Raw genomic sequence first — 21,985 nt, 5'->3', positions numbered from 1 at the left:
GTGCCCATCAGTGTCATCTACCAGTGCCCAGCAGTGCCGCCCAGCAGTGCCACCTATCAGTGCCCATCAGTCCCATCTATCAGTGGTACCTATCAGTGCCCATCCGTGCCACCCAATCCGTGCCATCTTATGTGCCCATCTTTGCCCATCGGTGCTGCCTTATCTGTGCCGCCTTAACTATGCCCATCAGTGCCCACCAATGCAGCCCATCAGTGCCCACCAATGCAGCCCATCAGTGCCCACCAATGCAGCCCATCAGTGCCCACCAATGCTGTCAGCGCGAGGAGAAAAAAAAAAGCCGATCACCGGCGGCCGTGATCGGGACATCAGTCCCGATCATGGCTAGCACTGCTAGTGCCCACCTGCAACCCTGTCAGTGCCCACCTGCCCCCTGCCAGTGCAACAATAAAAAAAGTAAGTGTCCCCCGTCAGTGCCACCCAGCAGTGCCCATAGTGCCACCCAGCAGTGCCCACAGTGCCACCCAGCAGTGCCCACAATCTGCCTTAAAGGTGCTGCACCCGTGCCACATATCCGTGCCCATCAGTGTCATCTACCAGTGCCCAGCAGTGCCACCTATCAGTGCCCATCAGTCCCATCTATCAGTGCCCATCCGTGCCACCCATCCGTGCCATCTTATGTGCCCATCTTTGCCCATCGGTGCTGCCTTATCTGTGCCTATTTGTGCCGCCTTAACTATGCCTATCAGTGCCCACCAGTGCAGCCCATCAGTGCCCACCAGTGCAGCCCATCAGTGCCCACCAGTGCAGCCCATCAGTGCCCACCAATGCAGCCCATCAGTGCAGCCCATCAGTGCCACCTCATCAGCGCACTTCAATGAAGGAGAAAAATGACCCGTTTGCAAAATTTTATAACAAACTTTTAAACATGATTATTTTTTTGCATCTTTTTTTGTTTGTTTAGCAAAAAATAAAACTCCGAGCTGTAATTAAATACCACCAAAAGAAAGCTCTATTTGTGGGAAAAAAAATGATAAAAATTTCATTTGGGTACAGTGTTGTATGACCGCGCAATTGTCATTCAAAGTGCATCAGCGCTGAAAGCTGAAAATTGCTCGGGGACTGAGGGGGGTTTAAGTGCCCAGTAAGCAAGTGGTTAAAGAGAGGATGGCTTCTACAAATGGATAATGATCCTAAACACACCTCAAAATCCACGGGGGATTACATCAAGAGGCGTAAACTGAAGGTTTTGCCATGGCCTTCACAACCTCCTGACCTCAACATTATTGAAAATCTATGGATAGACCTTAAAAGAGCAGTGCGTGACAGACAGCCCAGAATTCTCAAAGAACTGGAGCACTTTTGTAAGGAAGAATGGGCAAAGATACCTCATACAAGAATTGAAAGACTCTGGCTGGCTACAAAAAGCGTTTACAAGCTGTGATACTTGCCAAAGGGGGCAGTACAAGATATTAACTCTGCAGGGTGCCCAAACTTTTCCAGACGCCATTTTTTTGTTTTCTGTAATTTTGAAAGTGTAAATGATGGAAATAAAAATCTATCTTTTTTCGACATATAAGAATGTCTAATCTGTAATTTAATGCCATTTGGAGATTTTTCCATCTTTCCTTGGCTTCGTTATGCACATTAATAAACATTTTTACCTGGGGTGCCCAAACTTTCGATCCCCACTGTATAGGTTCAATGTGCATCTAATGTAAAAGTAGTAAAGCATATACCCAACAATGAGTGCCAATGCATACAGATCATAACAAAGAACCAAAGTATGCATGCATAGGCAGAGTTTCATACAAAAATGTAGCATACAATGTGGTGCAACAATTACCGATGTAGGTAAGGAGGAAATGAAGGTCTCTAACTCAGTGTTTCAGAGTCACATACCCCTTTCTCAAAGGAGACCCTGAGGAAGGGGTATAGGACCCCTGAAATGTACATGCTATGTTCTTTTGCATTAAATGCACATTGAATCTATAGGTGTGAGTGATGGTTATGTGCCTATTAGTTTAAAGCAGGGGTCTCAAACTGGTGGCCCTCCAGCTTTTGTGAAACTACAAGTCCCATCATGCCTCCACCTGTGGGAGTCATGCTTCTGTCAGCCTTGCAATGCATCATGGGACTTGTAGTTTTGCAACAGCTGGAGGGCCGCCAGTTTGAGACCTTTGGTTTAAAGCTCAACTCCAGGCTAAAAATAAATAAATAAAAATTACCCCATGCAGTGGGGCTGTGCCTGCAAGGCAGGGGTTTTTTGTTTTGATAAAGGGAGCCAAAAATGATTTTACTTACTCCATCCTCCAAAACCCCCGTAGCTTCTTCTCCCCCACGCTCCAGTCATCTACGGTCCCTACGTCCTCAAGAGCAAAACCAGGGCCCATAATCATCCATTCGCTGAGGCTCCATTCACACTTGTGCAGCGTGTCATGCAACTTTGGACATCAAAGTCGCATGACAAAGTCGTTCCCCCATGCCCCTCCTGTCCCTTGTGCTGACCCGGATCTTTGGGATGGCAGCTCTGGCATCAATAGACCAGGAGCTCCATTGGTGCATTAAGGTTGTTCTCATTACTCCACTTAGACATATAATAAACAGACAACAGTCATAGAAGACCCCCCCCCCCCCCCCAACTACAGCCTCATCACTCCACCTAGACATAATAAACATGGACTACACAGTCATAGAAGACACCCGCACCCAACTATAGCCTCCTCACTCCACCTAGACATATAATAAACATGGACTACAGTCATAGAAGACACCCCCCCCCCCATCCAACTACAGCCTCCTCGCTCCACCTAGACATATAATAAACATGGACTACAGTCATAGAAGAACCCCCACCCAGCTACAGCCTCATCACTCCACCTAGACATATAATAAACATGGACTACAGTCATAGAAGACCCCACCTACAGCCTCCTCACTCCACCTAGACATATAATAAACATGAACAGCCATAGAAAATCCACAAATCATTTTATTTCATTTCAGCTCAGTGTGTAGAAATGTCAAAATTCACAGGTCAGTTTAAATTATATTTACAAACCTTCAATTCACTTAAAAAAAGTTTTTGTTTCGAAAAGTCATTCCTCTGTCTTCTAATATTTAAAAATACTGATAAAATCACTTTCTAAAGCGGAAATATATACACACATACCAGCTGATAAAAGTCTACACTTTAAAGGGTCAGTCCACCCAAAATTCGATATTTCCGTTGTCCTTGGGATACTGGCTTCTCGTGGACTCCATGGGTGATATTTGTTGCTCTCGAGTTCCTAGCTCTGCCCACCCATCATACACAAGATCTTACTGAGCTGGTTTTCTTTGTCATTGACCAGGAGCGAGTGCCATGCAGAGGGAGGCAGAGCAGGGAATTAAGAGAAGAAGATTCTGACCCCGGAGACCCAGAGGGATACAAAACTGCCAACATACGGAACGTAAATTCTGGATGGACTGGCTCTTTATTAATACTAGGTTATCTAAGAAGTCCTTTGTAACCCTTTACACTGCCAGCAGGGCATTATCGCATGATGGCGGAATAGAGGTAGCGCGTTCCCGTAGTGGCACCATTGCGTCGGAGTGATCTGGATCTGCGCACACGCTGTCCGTGACGCAAGTTCTTTTACAAAATACAAACTTAACAAAAACGTCTCTCGTCTTCTTCTTGTGCATAGGATGTGTTGTGACGACGGCTGTCCCGGGATCCTGCAGGGTTTATCGGCATTATATCTTGAGTATTGCACGGGGGTGTCTCGTCCCCCCCCCCCCCCCACCCATCCCCTTCTTCCCCGTCTCCACTTACAGTACTAGGAGCAGGGCAGGTGTTGTTTGAGCAGTTCACGAGTGGGTTGGGGTATTCTGTCTGGGAAGCGAACCTGAAACTCAACTATTAAATCGCCCCGTTGGGTGGGGACTTTCGGAAACGGTAGTCCTTCGCCCCGCAGGCGCTTCACCGTTGCGGGCTTGATGACGTCGCTGCAAGGCAGCGGGATGACCCGTCCGTCGATGGTGGGAATGTTGACGGTGCAGCCACAAAGAGCCTGAGGATAGAAGAGAAAAGACAATGGCGTCACACATAGGAAGAATCGTAATACATGGTTGTCAATGTCCTTTTATAAAAACAGAGCTTCACAAACATGGAGGCAACGTCTCGGCAGCCAATCTTGGGGCAGACCGATACATAATGGCGTATAATTAGCTGCTAGCAATAAATGTAAAATGTATTCTAATTGACTGCTATGAGTTAGTGCACCCTGGAGAAGCACTAGACCAGTGATGGCAAACCTTGGCACTCCAGATGTTTTGGAACTACATTTCCCATGTTGCTCAACTACTCTGCAGAGTGCATGAGCATCATGGGAAATGTAGTTCCAAAACATCTGGGGTGCCAAGGTTCGCCATCACTGCACTAGACCCTGTCAGGTTTTTATGATCAGGAGGAAGGCGGTCCCAATTATTCTATATAGAGCTTTAAATCACTAGAGGGATTACCAGGAGGAGGAAGGAGGTCCCGATTCCTCCAATTTATATATTTATCTATATCTTTATATCACTACTCGGGTCACCAGCAGGAGGTCACAATTCTTCTATATAGGGCTTTATATCACTAGAGGGGTCAGCAGAAGGAAGAAGGAGGTCCCGATTCCTCTATCTAGATCTTTACATCACTAGAGATCACCAGCAGGAGGAAGAAGGTCCCAATTCCTCTATATAGATCTTTATATCACTAAAGGAGTCAGCAGAAGGAGGTCCTGATTCCTATATACAGATCTTTATATCACTAGAGGGATCATAATCAGGAGGTCTTGATTCCTCTATATAGATCTTTATATCACTAGAGGGATAACCAGGAGGAAGGAGGTCCTGATTCCTCTATATACATCTTTACATCACTAGAGGGGTCATCAGCAGGAGGAAGGAGGTCCTGATTCCTCTATATAGATCTTTATATCACTAGAGGGGTCAGCGGCAGAAGGAGGTCCTGATTCCTCTATATAGATCTTTACATCACTAGAGGGATCAGCAGCAGAAGGAGGAAGGAGCTCCTGATTCCTCTATACAGATCTTTATATCACTAGAGGGATAACCAGCAGGAGGTCCTGATTCCTCTATATACATCTTTACATCACTAGAGGGGTCACCAGCAGGAGGTCCTGATTCCTCTATATAGATCTTGATATCACTAGAGGGGTCAGCAGGAGCAAAGAGGTCCCGATTCCTCTATATAGATCTTTGTATCACTAGAGGGGTCACCAGCAGATATTCCTATGTGCCAAGGACAGGTCAAGTCCCAAAAGAGGACACAGGGTGCCCCTAAGGATACAAAGGGTTATACAGGTGACCTGTCCTTGGCACGCAAGTCCTGGAAGAGGACACCGGGTGCCACGAAGGATACACAGTATTATAAGGGCGACTTGTCCTTGGCACATCAGAACATGTTCTTGCAGAAGACACCAGTGCCCTTATGGATACACAGTATTATAAAAGGAGACTTGTCCATGGCAGGTATAAGGTGCCCTTTAGGACAATGCTGTATATATTGCAGCGGGCAAGTTCTCCTCCTCTGTGATTCATGTGCCTCCCGCAGAGCCTGACAGACTATTCCTGGCACAGGAGTGCTGTACTAAATATGGCAACAGAGAGAAAAAATGTTCATCTGAGTATCCCGTGGGAGAATCGCTCTCCAATGCCATCACCTTTAATGGAGCAGAACTAGTCGCTGAGCAGCGGCAGTTTGCTTCTCTCCAGTTCAGGGGAACTGCTGGGCCTTCTGCCAGCCACAGCCTGGGCGTGATGGGATCTTGTAACTTCCTCAGTAAACGTTTGATTATTTTGACACTACATATTCTGCTCTAGCTTTAAGATACTCGGCACCTTTTTGTGATTGCCAAAATGGGCCGATCCACCCAAAAAGTGACATTTCAATTACAGGTGGACCGAATCCACCACCGGACTCCTGAGAACTCTGGCGGTGGGATCTCCCTGCCATAGACCTTAGGGGCTACATGCCCCCCCCCCCTCCCTCTTCTCCAAACTACTAAATAAAATAACATCAGAACTGCAACTGAGTGTGCAATCTCCTTGCCAGGTTCAACATTTCCCTAATCGTTAAGTGAATCCTTAAAGCAGAACTCCTGCCTCTGATGGATTAAAACTTCCACTTTAAGTAAAAAGAAGAGATGAACCTATACAGACCATACAAATTGGGGGCTCCTTGGAAACAATAAGGCTCCATGCACACTGAAGCTCAAAAAAGCTATCTCTGGACGCCAGATTGCTGGCAGAAAACACTGGTTGAAAAACCTGCTTTTAACAGCGTTTTATACTAGCGTTTATGAGCGTTTATGAGCGTTTTACAGCGTTAGCGCTAATGGGCGTTTTTTATAAAAATACACAGAGGACACTCCAAAAATCCCACAATGCATTGAAAAATAGAATGCCGAACACTAATGAACGAGCGTTTATGAGCGTTTACAAGCGTTTATGAGCGTTTATCAGCGTTTGTCGTTTTTTGGCGCTGAAAAACTGCACTTTGAACGCGAATTTCTGGTGTTCAGAAAAAAGCCCATAAACTCCACTGCTCATTAAAGCTGAAAAACGTCCATGTGTGCATGGACACATAGGCTAACATAGAGTGGAGTTTATGGGCTTTTACAAAAAACGCCCAAACTCCAATAAACTGCAGTTTATCAGCTTCAGTGTGCATGGAGCCTAACAACGCATGTGGAGAAGGGGGGTGGTGTTGCGCTCCTTATAATGTATTTTTCTTGTGATGTGTTACCACAATATTACCAAAATATCAATTATATACCTGACTGTTCTTTATCACAATTATCGGTAAGGTGCATAAGTGCAAAATCAGTAAAAAATCTAAATTACTTAGCAAATATGTTAAAAGAGCATAGTAGTTTTTCACTTGTGCAAACAAAAAGTAAAATAAACAATATCTAAGTGATATAAATATTATCAACATAAAAAGTGTAGCTATAGGTGGTTATATCGCTGTGCAAAGTATATAAAACATAGGTGAATGGTTCATACAGTGACTGATCTATAAACGAATAAAGCAAAACAAAATATAGTTAAAAATATATAAATAGCGTATACACAAAATATTTTCGATCGTCTAACTAAACAAATGTTCAGTGCGGTATTAGACTTTTGATCCTTAGTCCAATGTGCAATATTAGTGCAAACGTGCAAAGTGTTTCACTGGAACACTGTGTATCGCTGTCTTGGCATTAAAGTGACACTGTGCCTTTAAGTGCAGAAAATAGGATAAATCTTCAGTGTCACTGACACCCCTGGTAAAAGTAAATGATTACCTTACTGCTGTAAGGTAAACAGCATGTAGCAGAATAAAAGGAGGAGGGGGGGGGGGGGGGGTCCCTTCAACTCGATCTTTTCCTAGGTATTCGTTTCACTTTTAAGTGGAGCCAGGGGAATGGGGGGAGAGGTAGGGGTGATCCTTTTCTTCCTCTCTTTCCACTGGGTGCTTCAGATCATAGGGTTCTCAATGTACATTTAAAAGAGATAAAGGAGGCCCACCATAGTGTAGTATTTTTTAAATGAAAATAAGACTTTTATTTACATATATTAAAAAAACACTCATATTTTCGTGGAATTACAATAGCGTTGTAAAAACGAGCGCCGAGCTCGTGTCTCAGCGTCTGTTACGGTATCTGACTAGCCTCGGGTCCTACGCGTTACGTCACACACGTGACTTCAACTGGGATGAGACGCATGATGTGTGCAGGGCTTACAGCCTTCAGTGCAGCCAATCTTAGAACTAATGACGAGCTGTGTCTACAAGGACAAATAGGAGTGGGCCTGACCACCATTCTCTATAAGCCAACTTGAGTGGATTTCAAAGATTCAGCCTGGTGCTAGTTATGGGATTGGCCAACATGAATACTGAAAACCGTGAGAGTAGGACCGGCAGTGACAGTGCAGTCATCAATGGTGCTTGATGCTAAAAACTTTGCTTCTGCAGGTCTAACTGTTGCAGCCATCATTCATCTCCATTCTGGCTTCACTACTCAGTGAGTAACTAATTCTATAAAGTATGGGGACACCTGCATGTATTTGGTCCAGATCGGTGACTATCCCACTAGTGAAAGTGGGATAGGATGGACAACCTGGTTATCAATTGCAGCTCCCATAGCTGTACCCTTTAAAAAAAAAAAAAAAAAAAAAAAAGGGTAGCTATGGGAAACATCTGATCAATGAGCAAACTAAAACTGTCCAACCAATTGTCTTGTATTCCTGGTTGCTTTGTTTTGCCCCCTTCTGGACCAAATCTACTGAACGTCGGGCAGAAACTTTTTAGCAGCTTTAAAAATGATATTTCACACCTCCCTCCAATGTGGTCTTTTGCAGTGTAATGCTGCAACTCAGAATCGCTTTGTTCCCGATTATATAACTGGTGGCCGCTGTGCCTGCTCTTACCCTGCCACCATTCTTCACCCCATTGTCTATTTTTTTTACCAGCGTCAACGCAAGTCTGTCACAGCTGGCTGTACTGGAAAGACCGGGTATCTTAGACTTCAGTCTCCCCTGCCCACCTTCACTGTCTAACCTGATTACCAGGCCAGGAGATTCCTAATCTGTCCCACCTACCATGAGAAGAGAAAAGGGGTTTGGGACTTTATATGAGGACATTATAATGTACCTCCATCCCTGACATTTAAAGGGGGGGTCCTTTCATGTTGGTTCTTCCGCCTGTGTCATGGGGATCACCGCGCTCAACTCCCGGGGCTGATGATCCACCGGCCGGCCCCTACCCTCCACTACCCGTGCCCAGACTCATGACTGGTCTGCAGGTACTATTGTACTTGTACTATTCCTTTTAATTATTATCCTACCCAATACTTACCTTTTTAATGTTTCTATAGACATCTACACCGCATCTTCTCAAGAGTGAAAATGTAGCCATGAAACGCGTTGAGATATCTGATGCCTTCTATGCTACTTTCATATACTACTTATTACATGCTCTTGTGGATTCTACAAACTTAAATACACATTATTTCTATTACGGCAGAGACAGGCATTAATGAGTCTGGCGGTATTACGATGTTATTACTGTGATAGCATATTGACATGGCAACATAGTGATATTGTACTATGTTATAGTAAAACAAGGAAACTTTAATTCCATATTATATTGTATGTATTTTGCCACTATGCTTCATTCACTTTATGGTTCATCCACCAGATATCATTGTGCTGTGTTGCCTCCTTGGATGCATGTTTGATATAAAAGCATCAAACCTCGATTACCAGGCGTCAGGGCTGGCTTAGCCCTTCCTCCTCTGGGCTGGCCGCTCAGCTGTCGGCTAATTGCCAGCTCTCTTCCTACAGTTACCATCTGTTCCCGATGATGCTCGTCTGACCTGCCTATTTAAAGCCTTCCAGCTCACTTTTTCCTTTGCCTTCACGTTGGTCACATCACAAGGAACCATCTCCTGCTGTTTGTTTCAAGACTGGCTTGCTGACATCCCTCCTGGCTTCTTATCCTGCTTGCGGTTGCTCTCCTTAGATCCCTGATTTCTGGCCTGGCTGATTACCCAATCTGGTTAATGAACTTTGGACTGGCTGAGTACCCGATCTGGTTACTGAACTCTGGCTATGCTTGAGTACGCTTTTTTCTATTTACCTTTTTATTAATAAACAAGTGTGATTTGATTGCACTTCTGTCTCAGTCCGTTTCATGGTTTCTGACACCAGGCCAGGAGACTCCTAGTATGTCCCACCTCCCATGACATCAAGTCTCGATTACCAGGTCAGGAGACTCCTAGTATGTCCTACCTACTATAAGATCAAGCCTTGATTAACAGGCCAGGAGACTCCCAGTATGTCCCACCTCCCATGACATCAAGCCTTGATTACCAGGCTAGGAGACTCCTAGTATGTCCTACCTACTAGAACATCAAGCTTTGGTTACCAGGCCAAGAGACTCCTAGTCTCCAAATTGTCCAGACTTCACCTCTGAAACATCTCCAAAATACGCCCCTTTCTAACCGTTGACACCACTAAGAAACGTATTCACTCCCTCGTCATCTCTTGCCTTGACTATTGTAACTTCCTCCTCATTGGCCTACCTCTCCATAGGCTATCCCCTCTTTACTCTATCATGAATGTCACTGCCAGACTCCTCCACCTTACCAACCACTCAGTGTCTGCCATTCCTCTCTGCCAATCCCTCTACTGGCTTCTCATTGCCCAACAAATAAAGTTCAAAACACTAACATACAAAGCCATTCACAATTCGGCACCGTGCTACATCACCAATCTCATCTCCAAATATCACCCAAATCGTCCTCTCCGCTCCTCCCAAGACCTTCTGCTCTCTAGCTCCCTTGTCTCTTCCTCCCATGCTCGTCTCCAGGACTTCTCCAGAGCCTCTACCATCCTCTGGAACTCACTACCCCAAGCTGTCTGGTTATCTTCTTCTCTGTCCACTTTTAGGTGATCCCTGAAAACTCATCTCTTCAGGGAGACCTATCCTGTCTCCAGCTAACGACCGAATCTTCTACTCCCCTCATCAGTTCATCCCTCACAGTCCCTACCATTTTGTTTCACCAGCCTGACCCTCTTAGATTGTACACTTGCAGGAGCAGGGCTCCTCTAACCTTCTTGTTTTGTACTGTTGGTGTAGTATCTCCCTACATTGTAAAGCGCTGCGCAAACTGTTGGCACAAATCCTGCACCATCATCATAATAATAATAATAAATAATATTAGTCTGTCCTACCTACTACAACATCAAGATTTGATTACCAGGCCAGGAGACTCCTAGTCTGTCCCACCTACTATAACATCAAACCTTGACTGACAGGTCAGGAGACTCTTAAGCCTCGTACACGCGTGAACTTGTCTTGCATACTAACGGCACACAATTGTCGGCCAACAAACGCAAACATAGTGACGTACTACGTGGAATTTCAGCTCTTGAGAACCACCCTTTGGGCACCTTCTGCTAATGTCGTGTTTGGTGAGCATTGATTACGAGCATGCATATTTGTACTTTGGAATTTTGTGTGACGGACTTGTGTACAGACGATACGAAAATCTGACAGACAGTTGTCCACTGAAAATTTACTAGCTTGCCATCCAACATTTGTTGGTGGAAAGTTAGCCGACAATTGTCTGATGGAGCGTGCCAACGGTTGGATTTTAGGCAGTCTGTCATCACACAATTCCCGGAGGAGGCTTTAGTCTGACCCACCTAACATGACATCAAACCTTGGCTGACAGGCCAGGAGACTCCCGGTATGTCCAATCCACAAACACATCATACCTAGACTTACAGGCCAGGAAACTCCTGATCTGTTCCACCCACTATGACATTTTACCTGGACTGACAGGTCAAAAGATGCCTGGTGTATCACAACCACTAGAACCCCGCCCACACTGACGCCCATAGACAGCAACCATTCTCATTGCATGATGGGAATGGTTTGTTCTAACAATGTTTCATGTGTCCTCCCTAATACCTCCCACACGGGCCTGGGCAAAGCCATTTGCAAACTATGACATCATCGACTTTTCTAAGGTAGCTTAATAAAAGTTTAATTTTTTTTTACAGTGTACATAGGGACTGAAATTATTGGTGTAAATTAAAAACTATTCTGAGGTTTCCTTACTTTGTACCCAAAAGCCCCTTTTTTGGTGCAGTTCCTTCTATGGAACGTGCGTTTTTTTTTTTTTTTTGGTGTGTTTTACACATGCTGCCAATGAACCCTAAGCTGGTGCGTGTCTTTGCTGGAAAACCAGAACAAACCACACGCAGCAGTCGTGGCTTTTTCCTAACATGCAGATGTGACCAGGGACTTGGGACTAGGCACTCGGACCATGCGACCTTCATCCTCTACACAACGAGCCGGCTTTTCCCAGATCCCAGGAGAGAAATGTGGAGCAGCACAGACCGCGCACCTCCCCGCCCTGCCTTCCCAGCAGCTCGGGGTATAAATACACACACGGCTTTAAAAATAGCAACCATGGAGGTTCTGCATTCACCAGGTGGGAGAGGATAAAAGGTCACCGGGAATGGGAGGGGGGGGGGGGGGGGCGGGTTGGTTAAAGTTCTGAATTTACTGTTTATAGTCCGCTAGTATATCTGATTGCTGCAAGGGCTGAACCGGACGTGTAAATTTTCAACTACATGACCCCAAGGGGCAGAGAAATATCCCACAGCTACACGCTGGGATACAAGATAGGTTCTGGGAACTCTGTACATAAAAAAAGCTTAAAAATAAATAAATATATATATATAAAATTTATTGTGTGTGTGTGTATTAGGGCCGAAACAACTAATCGATTATGAAATTAATCGATTACTATTTTCATAATCGATTAATCGGCCACTAACATAATGGGGTTAAAAAAAACAAAAAAAAAAAAACACTAAAATTAGCCCTTTATTAGTACAAAAAGAGCAAATTGCTACTGTAAATATTACTTTCACTGCCCCATAGTAAAAAATTAACCCCTTAAAGTAGCGTTTATTTGCTCTTTTTGTACTAATTTTAGTTTAACCCCATTATCTTACTAAACATCTCAGGCCTTGGTCTCACCTCTGTGTTTTTTTATGCTTTTTGCAGAGACGCACTACAGTTCTTACTTCCTATGGGAAACGTTCACATCCGTGATTTTTTCAGCTGCTGTGTATTTGGAAAAGACGAGGACTTTTTCTTAACGCAAAACGGTGCCATTTTGGTTTTTTGATTCAATATACATCAATGGAGAAGCTGCAGAAAAGCATGTAATAATGCGTTTTTGGGGCAATTTATGTTTTTTAATCTGCCCAACAACAAATTGGGCAAAAATTTTTTTGTTTTTAAAAATGCAAATCGCAGTAAAATTACCTTTTTTTTTAAGGTTATTAACCGATTATTTGAAACAATAATCGGCCAACTAATCGATTATGAAAATAATCGTTAGTTGCAGCCCTAGTGTGTGTGTGTGTGTATAATTATATATATATATATATATATATATATATATATATATATATATACATACATACACACACATATATACACACACACACGCGTGCGCACACACACTTCACTAATTAGGAGGAAAAAAAAATCTTTGGAAACAGAATCATGTCATACTTCCCATGGAGCACATGCATATATGGCACCCAGAAGACGTATCAATAGAGCAGATACATCATATCTGCTCACTGGGTGGCCCTGCTTGGAGAAGCCACTTATGGCATGGGCAATAAAAGATATATGGGAATTTCTTTTTTCGTTGGATCATACTTACCTAGGTGGATGCAGCATCCCCCGCTGGCTCTAACACTGAGAACTGAGCGATCAAACTCTACCGATCACTCGGTTCCGATCACTCGGTTCCGATCACTCGGTTCCGATCACTCGGTCCTCACAGCTCCCTGAGCAGAGAGCCGGTGACTGGCAGTCACCGGCTCTCTGCTCTCCCCCCTCGCTCACTGGAGCGCTGGGCTACAAAGAGGGTGGGAGCGACCGGCTCAGCCTCTCAGTGGAGCCTGTCCAGGCATGTGGGTGGATCCTCACCATATTATTATTCACGATTTATATAGGCCACGATCCTGCCAGAGCCTGGATCGGCTCTGTGACATCAGCCAACAGCGGGGGTTCAGCCCACTGTCTGCTGAAAACGGGTCACAGGAGTGCAGAACGATCTGCATCCTGTGATCCACAGGGGAAGTACAACCAAATAATCTTTGGCTGCAAACTTCTCCTTTAATGTGGAATGGATTGGGATCAGGTAATGTATTAATGTAAATTGCCAATTAATGCCTTCTGTACATGCCCATATTGTCTTAGTCTTCTGTTAATCAACGCATGCCAAGTGGGCAGGTCAGACCAGGCGTTTGGAAATGCTCTTGTCTGCCCACTACAGCAAGCGGCGACGTAATTCAGAAGGCTTTTCCTAGGTACTACAGAGGGTATTAGTGTACGAAATGGGGAATGGCGACTTAACCATTCAACGGCCGCCTACCGCATATTTATCGTGGCAAGTCGGCTCTATTACGCGAAATGACGTACCTGTAGGTCATTTAGTGCAATAGCCACTGGGTGGCGCGCCTGCCCCAATTGGATGGCGGGGATGCTAATCAGCAGGTCCAGTGGACCCGATGTCTGCCGGCCATCCGCGATGGTTTCCCAGAAAAGCAAAAACATGGTCTGCCTATGTAAACGCGGCAGATCGCCGTTCTGACATGGAAGAAGATGGAGATCTTGTGTTCCTGCTAAGCAGAAACACTGATCTCTATCTTCATCCGGTCAGAACATCCCCCCACACAGTTAGCAAGCACCAGCTAGGAGCACACTTAACCCTTTGATCGCCCCTGATGTTAACCCCCTTCCCTGCCAGTGTCATTATACAGTAACAGTGCATATTTTTAACACTGATCACTAATAATGTGACTGGTCCCCAAAAGTGTCTGGAGTCTGATTTATCCGCCGCAATGTCGCAGTCCTGCTAAAAATCGCTGATCGCCGTCATTGCTAGAAAAAAAAAAAAGTAAAAAATAAAAATGCATTAAAAATATCCCATCGTTTGTAGACGCTATAACTTTTGCGCAAACCAATCAATATATGCCTATTGGGATTTTTTTTTTATACCAAAAATATGTACCAGAATATACAGTATATCGGCCTAAATTGATGAAGAAATTAGCTTTTTTACATTTTTTTTATTGGATGTGTCTTCTAGCAGAAAGTAAAAAAAAAAAAAAAAATATTATATTATATTATATTATATTATATTATATTATATTAATATATATTAATATATATTAATATATATATATATATATATATATATATATATATATATATACATACATATACACACAGTATTTTTTTTCAAAATTGTGACTTTTTTTGCTAGTAGCCTAAAAAACAAAAACCGCAGAGGTGATCAAATACCACCAAAAGAAAGCTCTATTTGTGGGGGGAAGACATCAATTATATTTGGGTATAACATTGCACAATTGTCAGTTAAAGTAGCGCAGTGCCGTATCACAAAAAAAAAATAAAAAAAATGGCCTGGTCATGGGGGGTGGGGGCGCGGGGTTTAAAACCATCCGGGGCTGAAGTGGTTTTTACTAGAAAATTACTTAGAACCCCCCAAACATTATACATTTTTTTCCCCCTAACACCCTAGAGAATAAAATGGCGGTTGTTGCAATACTTTGTCACACCGTATTTGTGCAGCGGTCTTACAAGCGCACTTTTTTGGGAAAAAAATAAAAAAATGTAATTTAAAAATAAGACACCAGTTAAGTTCGCCCAATGTTTTTTTTTTATATTGTGAAAAAGATAATGTTACACTGAGTAAATTGATACCCAACATGTCATGCTTCAAAATTGCGCCCGCTCGTGGAATGGTGATAAATTTTTACCCTTAAATATCGCCATAGGCGGCATTTAAAAAAATTCTACAGGTTGCATGTTTTGAGCTACAGAGGAGGTCCATTGCTAGAATTATTGCTCTCGCTCTACCGATCGCGGCGATACCTCATATGTGTGGTTTGAACACCGTTTTCATATTTCTTATTTATTTTAACTTTTATTTTTACACCATTTTAAAGAAAAAAAAAAAAAAAAAAAAAAAGAAGAAGAAGAAGAAAATTGTGTCACTTTTATTCCTATTACAAGGGATGTAAACATCCCTTGTAATAGAAAAAAAAAAGCCTGACAGGACCTCTTAAATATGAGATCTGGGGGTCAAAAAGACTTCACATCTCATATTTCCACTAAAATGCAATAACAAAAAAAAAAATTAAAAATAAAATACATTTTGTCACTTAAAAAAATGATCAAAAATAAAAATGGCCCTTTAAGAGCGATGGATGGAAGTGAAGTTTTGACGTCGCTTCCGCCCTGCATCGTTATGGAGATGGGTCATCTTCCGCTAACTCGTCTCCATTCCCAGCAAGGGTGAAGATCCGATCGCCTCTGGCGGCTCCGGTAAGCACCGAGAGGGGGCCCTCTCCCAATAAAAGTGATCTTGCGGCGAATCTGCTGCAGAGACCACTCTAATCAGAAAGCAGACCTCCGGCCAAAGAAGAGAATAGCAAGCTGCTGCCCTAACAATGATTTCTTCTTCAAACTTAGGACGTATATCGGCGTGTGGCGGTCCGGAAGTGGTTAAGGGGGTTGATTTACTAAAATTGGAGAGTGAAAAATCTGGTGCCGCTGTGTATGGTAGCCAATCAGATTCTATTGTAACCGTAATGTCTGCCCTAACATTGTAAAGTGCTGCACAAATTGTTGGCGCTATATAATATCTATTATTATTATTATTATTATAACTTCAGCTTGTTGAATTTTAAGCTTTGACAAAATTACCTGGAAGCCGATTGGTTTCTTTGCACAGCTGCACCAGATTTTGTACGCTCCAATTTTAGTAAATCAACCCCATTGTGTCCGCTCAATTTCAGCTCACTAAACCTGTATCTATTCAATGGGGACATCATAAAAACAGGCTTAAATGCCATTGTTAACCCAAAAACCCAACCGTGGCCCTGCTGTTACACAGTTAAACCATGACATCAATCTTGGAATATATTCAGTGACGGCAGATCTGTGAATCATTAGTCAGTTTCCACCCAAGGAAAGAATCGGTGATCACAACGGATCTCAATGCTGCCATGTATGACAGCTGTCACGTGCACACGCCTGCCACAGGGATGTTCAGACTCTGAAGCATACCAAGACATGCTGAGCCCACGTGTGTTCCTTATCAGCATTCTAATGCAGCAAGATTGCCTCGTCCAGATCAGCATTGCTTAAAGCAGAGTTCAAAAAAATAAAAAAAATAAAAGTTAGCAGCTACAAATACTGGAGCTGCTGACTTTTAATATATGGACACTTACCTGTGCTGGGTGCCCGCAATGTTGGCACTTGAAGCCGACCCGTCTCTCGGCCTCAGTGCAGGCGCTGGCATCTATACTAAGGGAAACGGGAAGTGAATCCTTACGGGGCCGGACATTGCGTAGTCTTTCCCCCGGAAGTGGGAGCAGATGCCTGGATTTGACATTTATCCGCTCCCCCCTTGAAAGGGTGCCAAATGTGGCAAAGGGGGGATCCAATCAGGGGGACGTTCCATTTATGGGTGGAACTCCACTTTAACCAGTTAAGCCCCCAACCATTTGGCTGGCCAAAGACGAGCACTTTATGCGATTCGGCATGGCGTCGCTTTAACTGACAATTGCGCGGTTGTGCGATGTGGCTCCCAAACAAAGTTTACGTCCTTTTTCCCCCCCACAAATAGAGCTTTCTTTTGGTGGTATTTGATCGCCTCTGCGGTTTTTATTTTTTGCGCTATAAACAAAAAATAGCAACGATTTAAAAAAAAAAAAAAAAAAAAAAAAACGCTTTTTTTACTTTTTGCTATAATAAAATATCCCTTAAAAACATACCAGTGCTGGGGGCGGGGCCAGAAGAGGATGATCAGGGGGCCACACAAAACGAACTGCACAGAAAAAGTAGCTTTACAAGCACTTTAAATACTATAAAACACGTACAGGTCTTGCCCCACCCCCAGCCAGTGAAAGGAGAAGCAGCAGACTGACCTCTCCTTTTATCATCATGTCCCTTGTTAGTACATAAGCGCTGCAGTATAACCAAATGGCTCACTGTGCTGCTTCTAACTTCCTCAGTCTGAGCTCTGCTGTTACAGAGTCTGCAAAAGGCTGATACCAGGACAAATTCAGGTACTTACATTGCTTGCATTAAAATAAAGACATTTAATAATATATTTATTAATATAGAAAGGCATCCATTTGTGTCGCTCATATCTGTCAGGAGTTCAGCTTTAAATGTGCAGTCTAAGCCCTTGTACACATGGTCGGACATTCCGACAACAAAATCCGTCGGATTTTGTCCGAAACTTGTGTTGCATACACACGGTCGGACAAAGTTGTCGGAAAATCCGTTCGTACGTAACGTGATGACGTTATTTCGTTACTACCGAACTACGTCAGGCTAGTAGCCAATAGCTTTGGTCTAGGAATTTGATCCGATCGGAATTCTCTACAAACGATCGGACAAAGTCCGATCGGATCATGTTGTCGGAAAGTTTTATAGCCCAGCTCTAAAACTGTCCGGATATTCCGACGGAGCCCACACACAGTCAGATTATCCGACAACACGATCCAATCGAACATTTTCCGTCGGAATGTCCGACCGCGAGTACAAGGGCTAACATTTAAAAGATTTAGGCCTACTTATTTTACTTTGTCTGAGCCTTACACTTTGGCTTGAAGGTCGGGGGGGCTCAGGGGTCACCCGAAGTCTGACAATTGCTGCCCTGACCTCACACACGGTCTCTCAGCCATATAAATGTCTCGGGAGGAGACATGAATATAAAGTGCACCACATTTAACCAAAATAACAGCCAACAATTTCTCTCCTTTAGTCCCCCCCGGTGCGGTCTAAGAAAGAAACGGTGTGGTTGCTATTATTGGCACATGCATCTCCTGTAATGAGAATCTCATTAATCCTGGGATTCCGTACCTCTTTTAGTGTGATCTTGGCAGTGTACACAATGTTTGACCCGTCTCTTTTGAAGTGTGCGTGAGGTTTGTCCTTCAGTAGGAACACAATGTCTGCGGGGATGTTTTCCGATGTGGCGTCGCCTTCTTTCGGGAAAGTGATCTTGGTGCCCTCTTTCCACCCTTTCTTGATGACCACGTTGAGAATCTTGTCCTCCGTTCTTACAGTGCGGCCATCTGGGTTCAGCCTCCGCCGCGTGATCTTCATGCGTTTTGTACAGCCGTGATAAATCTCCTCCAAGGACACTTTCAGCTCGTGAATCACTGGAGGGTCCTGCACCTTCCGGCGGTTGGGTATTTGGTCCTGGTGCCGCCGGTGGAAACCATTCACACCGTTGAAGCCGAAGTGGCTGAAGCTGCTGAAGGGGTCATCGTTCTCATCGTCGATGTCCATGTCTTCGTGGTCAAAGCCGTTGGCCATGCGTGTGCGATTGGAGCCGAAGAAGATATCAAAGGGGTTCGAGCCTCCAAAGAATGAAGCGAAGGTTGCATGAGGGTCACCATGGAACGTGTAATGGAAGGAGCTGCCTGTGTTACCAGACGAGCCACCTCCGGTTTTTAGACCTAGAAAAATGAAAGAGGAAATGGTGTTTAAAAATGGAGCCAGGGATTTATGGAAGAACAGGGTGGCATCTTCATAGTCTTTAAGAGTCGGTCCATACTAAAAACAGTACAAGTTGATTCTCATTTCCCATGTTTTTCGCACTTTAACCATGTAATATTTTGGTGCACATCTATCACAGTCCCACTACTTAACATTAACCTTAGCCAGACAGTTGTCACCAGAATAGGAGGTACAGGGAAATATTCCAATGGAGACACACGTTCGGTGTCGGAGCAGGATGTCCCCTCGCTGTACAGAGATTTCATTTACACTTTTTGAAAATGCAGTGATGGAAAAACTCCAAGGAAAACACCGGATGGGGGTGTTAACCATTTCCTACTCCAGCCTTTCATAAGCTTTTCAGCACAGAGGAACCCTTAGATAACTTTCTGGTCTAAAAAAATTACTAAAGCTGCAACTCATTACTACATAAAGTTTGATGGCCAATGGGAAGAATGCTCCTTACACTTGGTTATCTGAAAGAATTACCCCCTTATAGATGGCTAAAATGATCAGTGGGAACTTAGAGAAGCAGGAACTGCTCATTGCTCGAGGAAATCCTAGCAACCTCTGGAGGAACCCTAGTCGAAAAAAACTTTGCACTACTCTATCCCCCATGCTAAGTGGAAAAAGATTAGACTCTAGACACACTTTAAACCGGATTGTAGAAAAATCTACCCTTGTAAGGGTCCCCATCTCCACTGCAAAAGTTAAATGCTCATCAAGTCTTGGGGTAAAGGAATAAGTTGTAATACCTTATGCTCCACTCCGGCAGAATTTCTGCACGCTCCACCTCTCCTCAATGCTCCGAATTACGGCCGGGCCCTTGCTGTCCTCATGTATAATGCAGGATTATTGGTCTTGCATTGTACTTGATATCAGCATGCGACTGCCAACCAGAGAGCCTTAGTGAAGAGGCTTTGAGTGACTGGTCACACAGCATTGAGAAGAATAAGGTAAGTATTACAGGTTATTCCTGTGCCCCCATCCACCAATACTGTAATCCATGACCCAGCAACAACTGGCAACCAAGTCCTCCACTTTTCAATATGGGCAGGCAATCCTACCAGCAGCCATGTCCCACCCTGACTATGCTGGTCCTGCACTGATTACAGTTAAAGCATATTTGCGTCCGTGATAGCTTTATCAGGACTGCAGTTGTGATAACTATTCAAAAGAAGCCAGAAATGTAATAATCATACATAATAAATCATTACTAATCTACCATTTGAAAATTATATTGTAAACAAATAATTGAACAAATACAACAAATGTATGATTATAAAAAATGTTTTCGTACAGTTATCACAACTACAGTCATTTTCACGAGTCCTGATGAAGCCTAAATGAGAAACCCACGAGGAATGATAATTGCAAACTTATATTAGGCAAACTTGCCTGTATTATTATTATTATACGTGTAATATGGCCCTGCAGGTAGTTGATACAAAATATAACATTGTTATTATTGTTGTATATGTCTAAGGATTTATTATTATTCCTGTTTTAACATTTTGTAATAAAATTAGATTTTTACTTAAAATGTGTACTCTGTCATGCCAGGAAAGTCCGATATACACTTTTTCTTCTGGTTTATGAAATAATGGATGTTATAAACTTAATTCTAAAAGACAAACAAGGGACATTGCTAAGAAGTGGGGGAGGTGGCAGTTTCCTTTTTTCCTGCACCAGACCTATGCTTTGCCCAAGTAAGAGGAAATTTCCCTAACATGGATACAACCATAAAAACATGATACAGGCTTTAAATTTTCCCTACTCTATCCAAAGCTGAAAAGTCTTGGCTGTAGTTCCATCGTAACTTCACAGCCCTTCCACTGATAAGAAGTGACATGCACTTAGAAAGGAAATTTGATACATCGCTAATCTGCTCTCCAACACTGTGGTCAACATGCAAAGTACTCCAGTATATCCAGCGTTCCTCACCTTCCTCCCCATACTGATCGTACACCACCCTCTTCTTGGGGTCGCTGAGGACGTCGTAGGCCTCTGCGATCTCCTTGAACTTGTCCTCAGCGTTGGAGTCCTTGTTCTTGTCAGGGTGGTATTTCAGGGCCATCTTGCGATAGGCCTTCTTGATCTCATCCTCGTTGGCCCCATTAGGGATGCCCAGAATCTTGTAATAATCTTTTCCCATGTCCACTGTCTGAGGCTTCTGATCGAGAATCCTCGCCCCTGGAAAGATAACAGAGAGGTTAGGTGGATCAGTCAGATGTTTTCAACACTGGGGCCAAGCACAGCAAAGCTCATTAATTCCGTCACCCAAGAAGAATCTCAGATCTGGCACCTATTTAAGTGTACAAGTGGAACACAAATACTAAAAAGGCAAATCCTATAGGTCTGAATACACACTCACACAAAATGTCCCAGCACTCAGCAAAGAAGGAAGACTGAGAAGAAGAAGAAGGAAGACTGAGAAGAAGAAGAAGGAAGACTGAGAAGAAGAAGAAGGAAGACTGAGAAGAAGAAGAAGGAAGACTGAGAAGAAGAAGAAGGAAGACTGAGAAGAAGAAGAAGGAAGACTGAGTCTTCCTTCTTCTGAGAAGGAGAAGGAAGACGGAGGAGGAGAAGGAGAAGGAGAAGGAAGACGGAGGAGGAGAAGGAAGACGGAGGAGGAGAAGGAAGACGGAGGAGGAGAAGGAAGACGGAGGAGGAGAAGGAGAAGGAGAAGAAGGAAGACGGAGGAGGAGAAACAATAGCTCAACTTACTTAAGTATTTATTTCTAAATTGATGTGTGTAATTACTGGTAACCCTTCCTTAAATTGCCATTGTTCCCTGCATGCAAGTCATCAACTTCAGACCAGGGACAATCTGGGAAGTAATTAGAAGGT

The 21,985-nt window shown here is 43.7% G+C and overlaps 1 protein-coding gene across 2 annotated transcripts in view; it reads right to left on the bottom strand.

The window, feature by feature from the left end:
* Positions 1-2,932: 2,932 nt before the first annotated feature.
* The window catches only part of DNAJB5 (DnaJ heat shock protein family (Hsp40) member B5), a 45,103-nt gene continuing 26,050 nt past the window's right edge, over positions 2,933-21,985 (bottom strand). For both annotated transcript variants that reach the window (XM_077463157.1, XM_077463155.1), the window contains 3 exons: positions 21,080-21,328; positions 18,494-19,095; positions 2,933-4,013 (listed from right to left, as the gene is read on the bottom strand). In XM_077463157.1, the coding sequence (XP_077319283.1) occupies positions 3,780-4,013; positions 18,494-19,095; positions 21,080-21,290 (1,047 nt within the window). In that variant the 5' untranslated portion in view covers positions 21,291-21,328 and the 3' untranslated portion in view covers positions 2,933-3,779. The remainder of the gene's footprint in view (positions 4,014-18,493; positions 19,096-21,079; positions 21,329-21,985) is intronic.

This window comes from Lithobates pipiens, unplaced genomic scaffold, assembly GCF_037356315.1.
Source record: "Lithobates pipiens isolate NorthernLeopardFrog02 unplaced genomic scaffold, aLitPip1_a1.2 Scaffold_3, whole genome shotgun sequence".
NCBI classification, from domain to species: domain Eukaryota; kingdom Metazoa; phylum Chordata; class Amphibia; order Anura; family Ranidae; genus Lithobates; species Lithobates pipiens.
The sequence above is the reverse complement of the archived record's forward strand: the minus strand, read 5'-3'. Positions and strand labels throughout refer to the sequence as shown.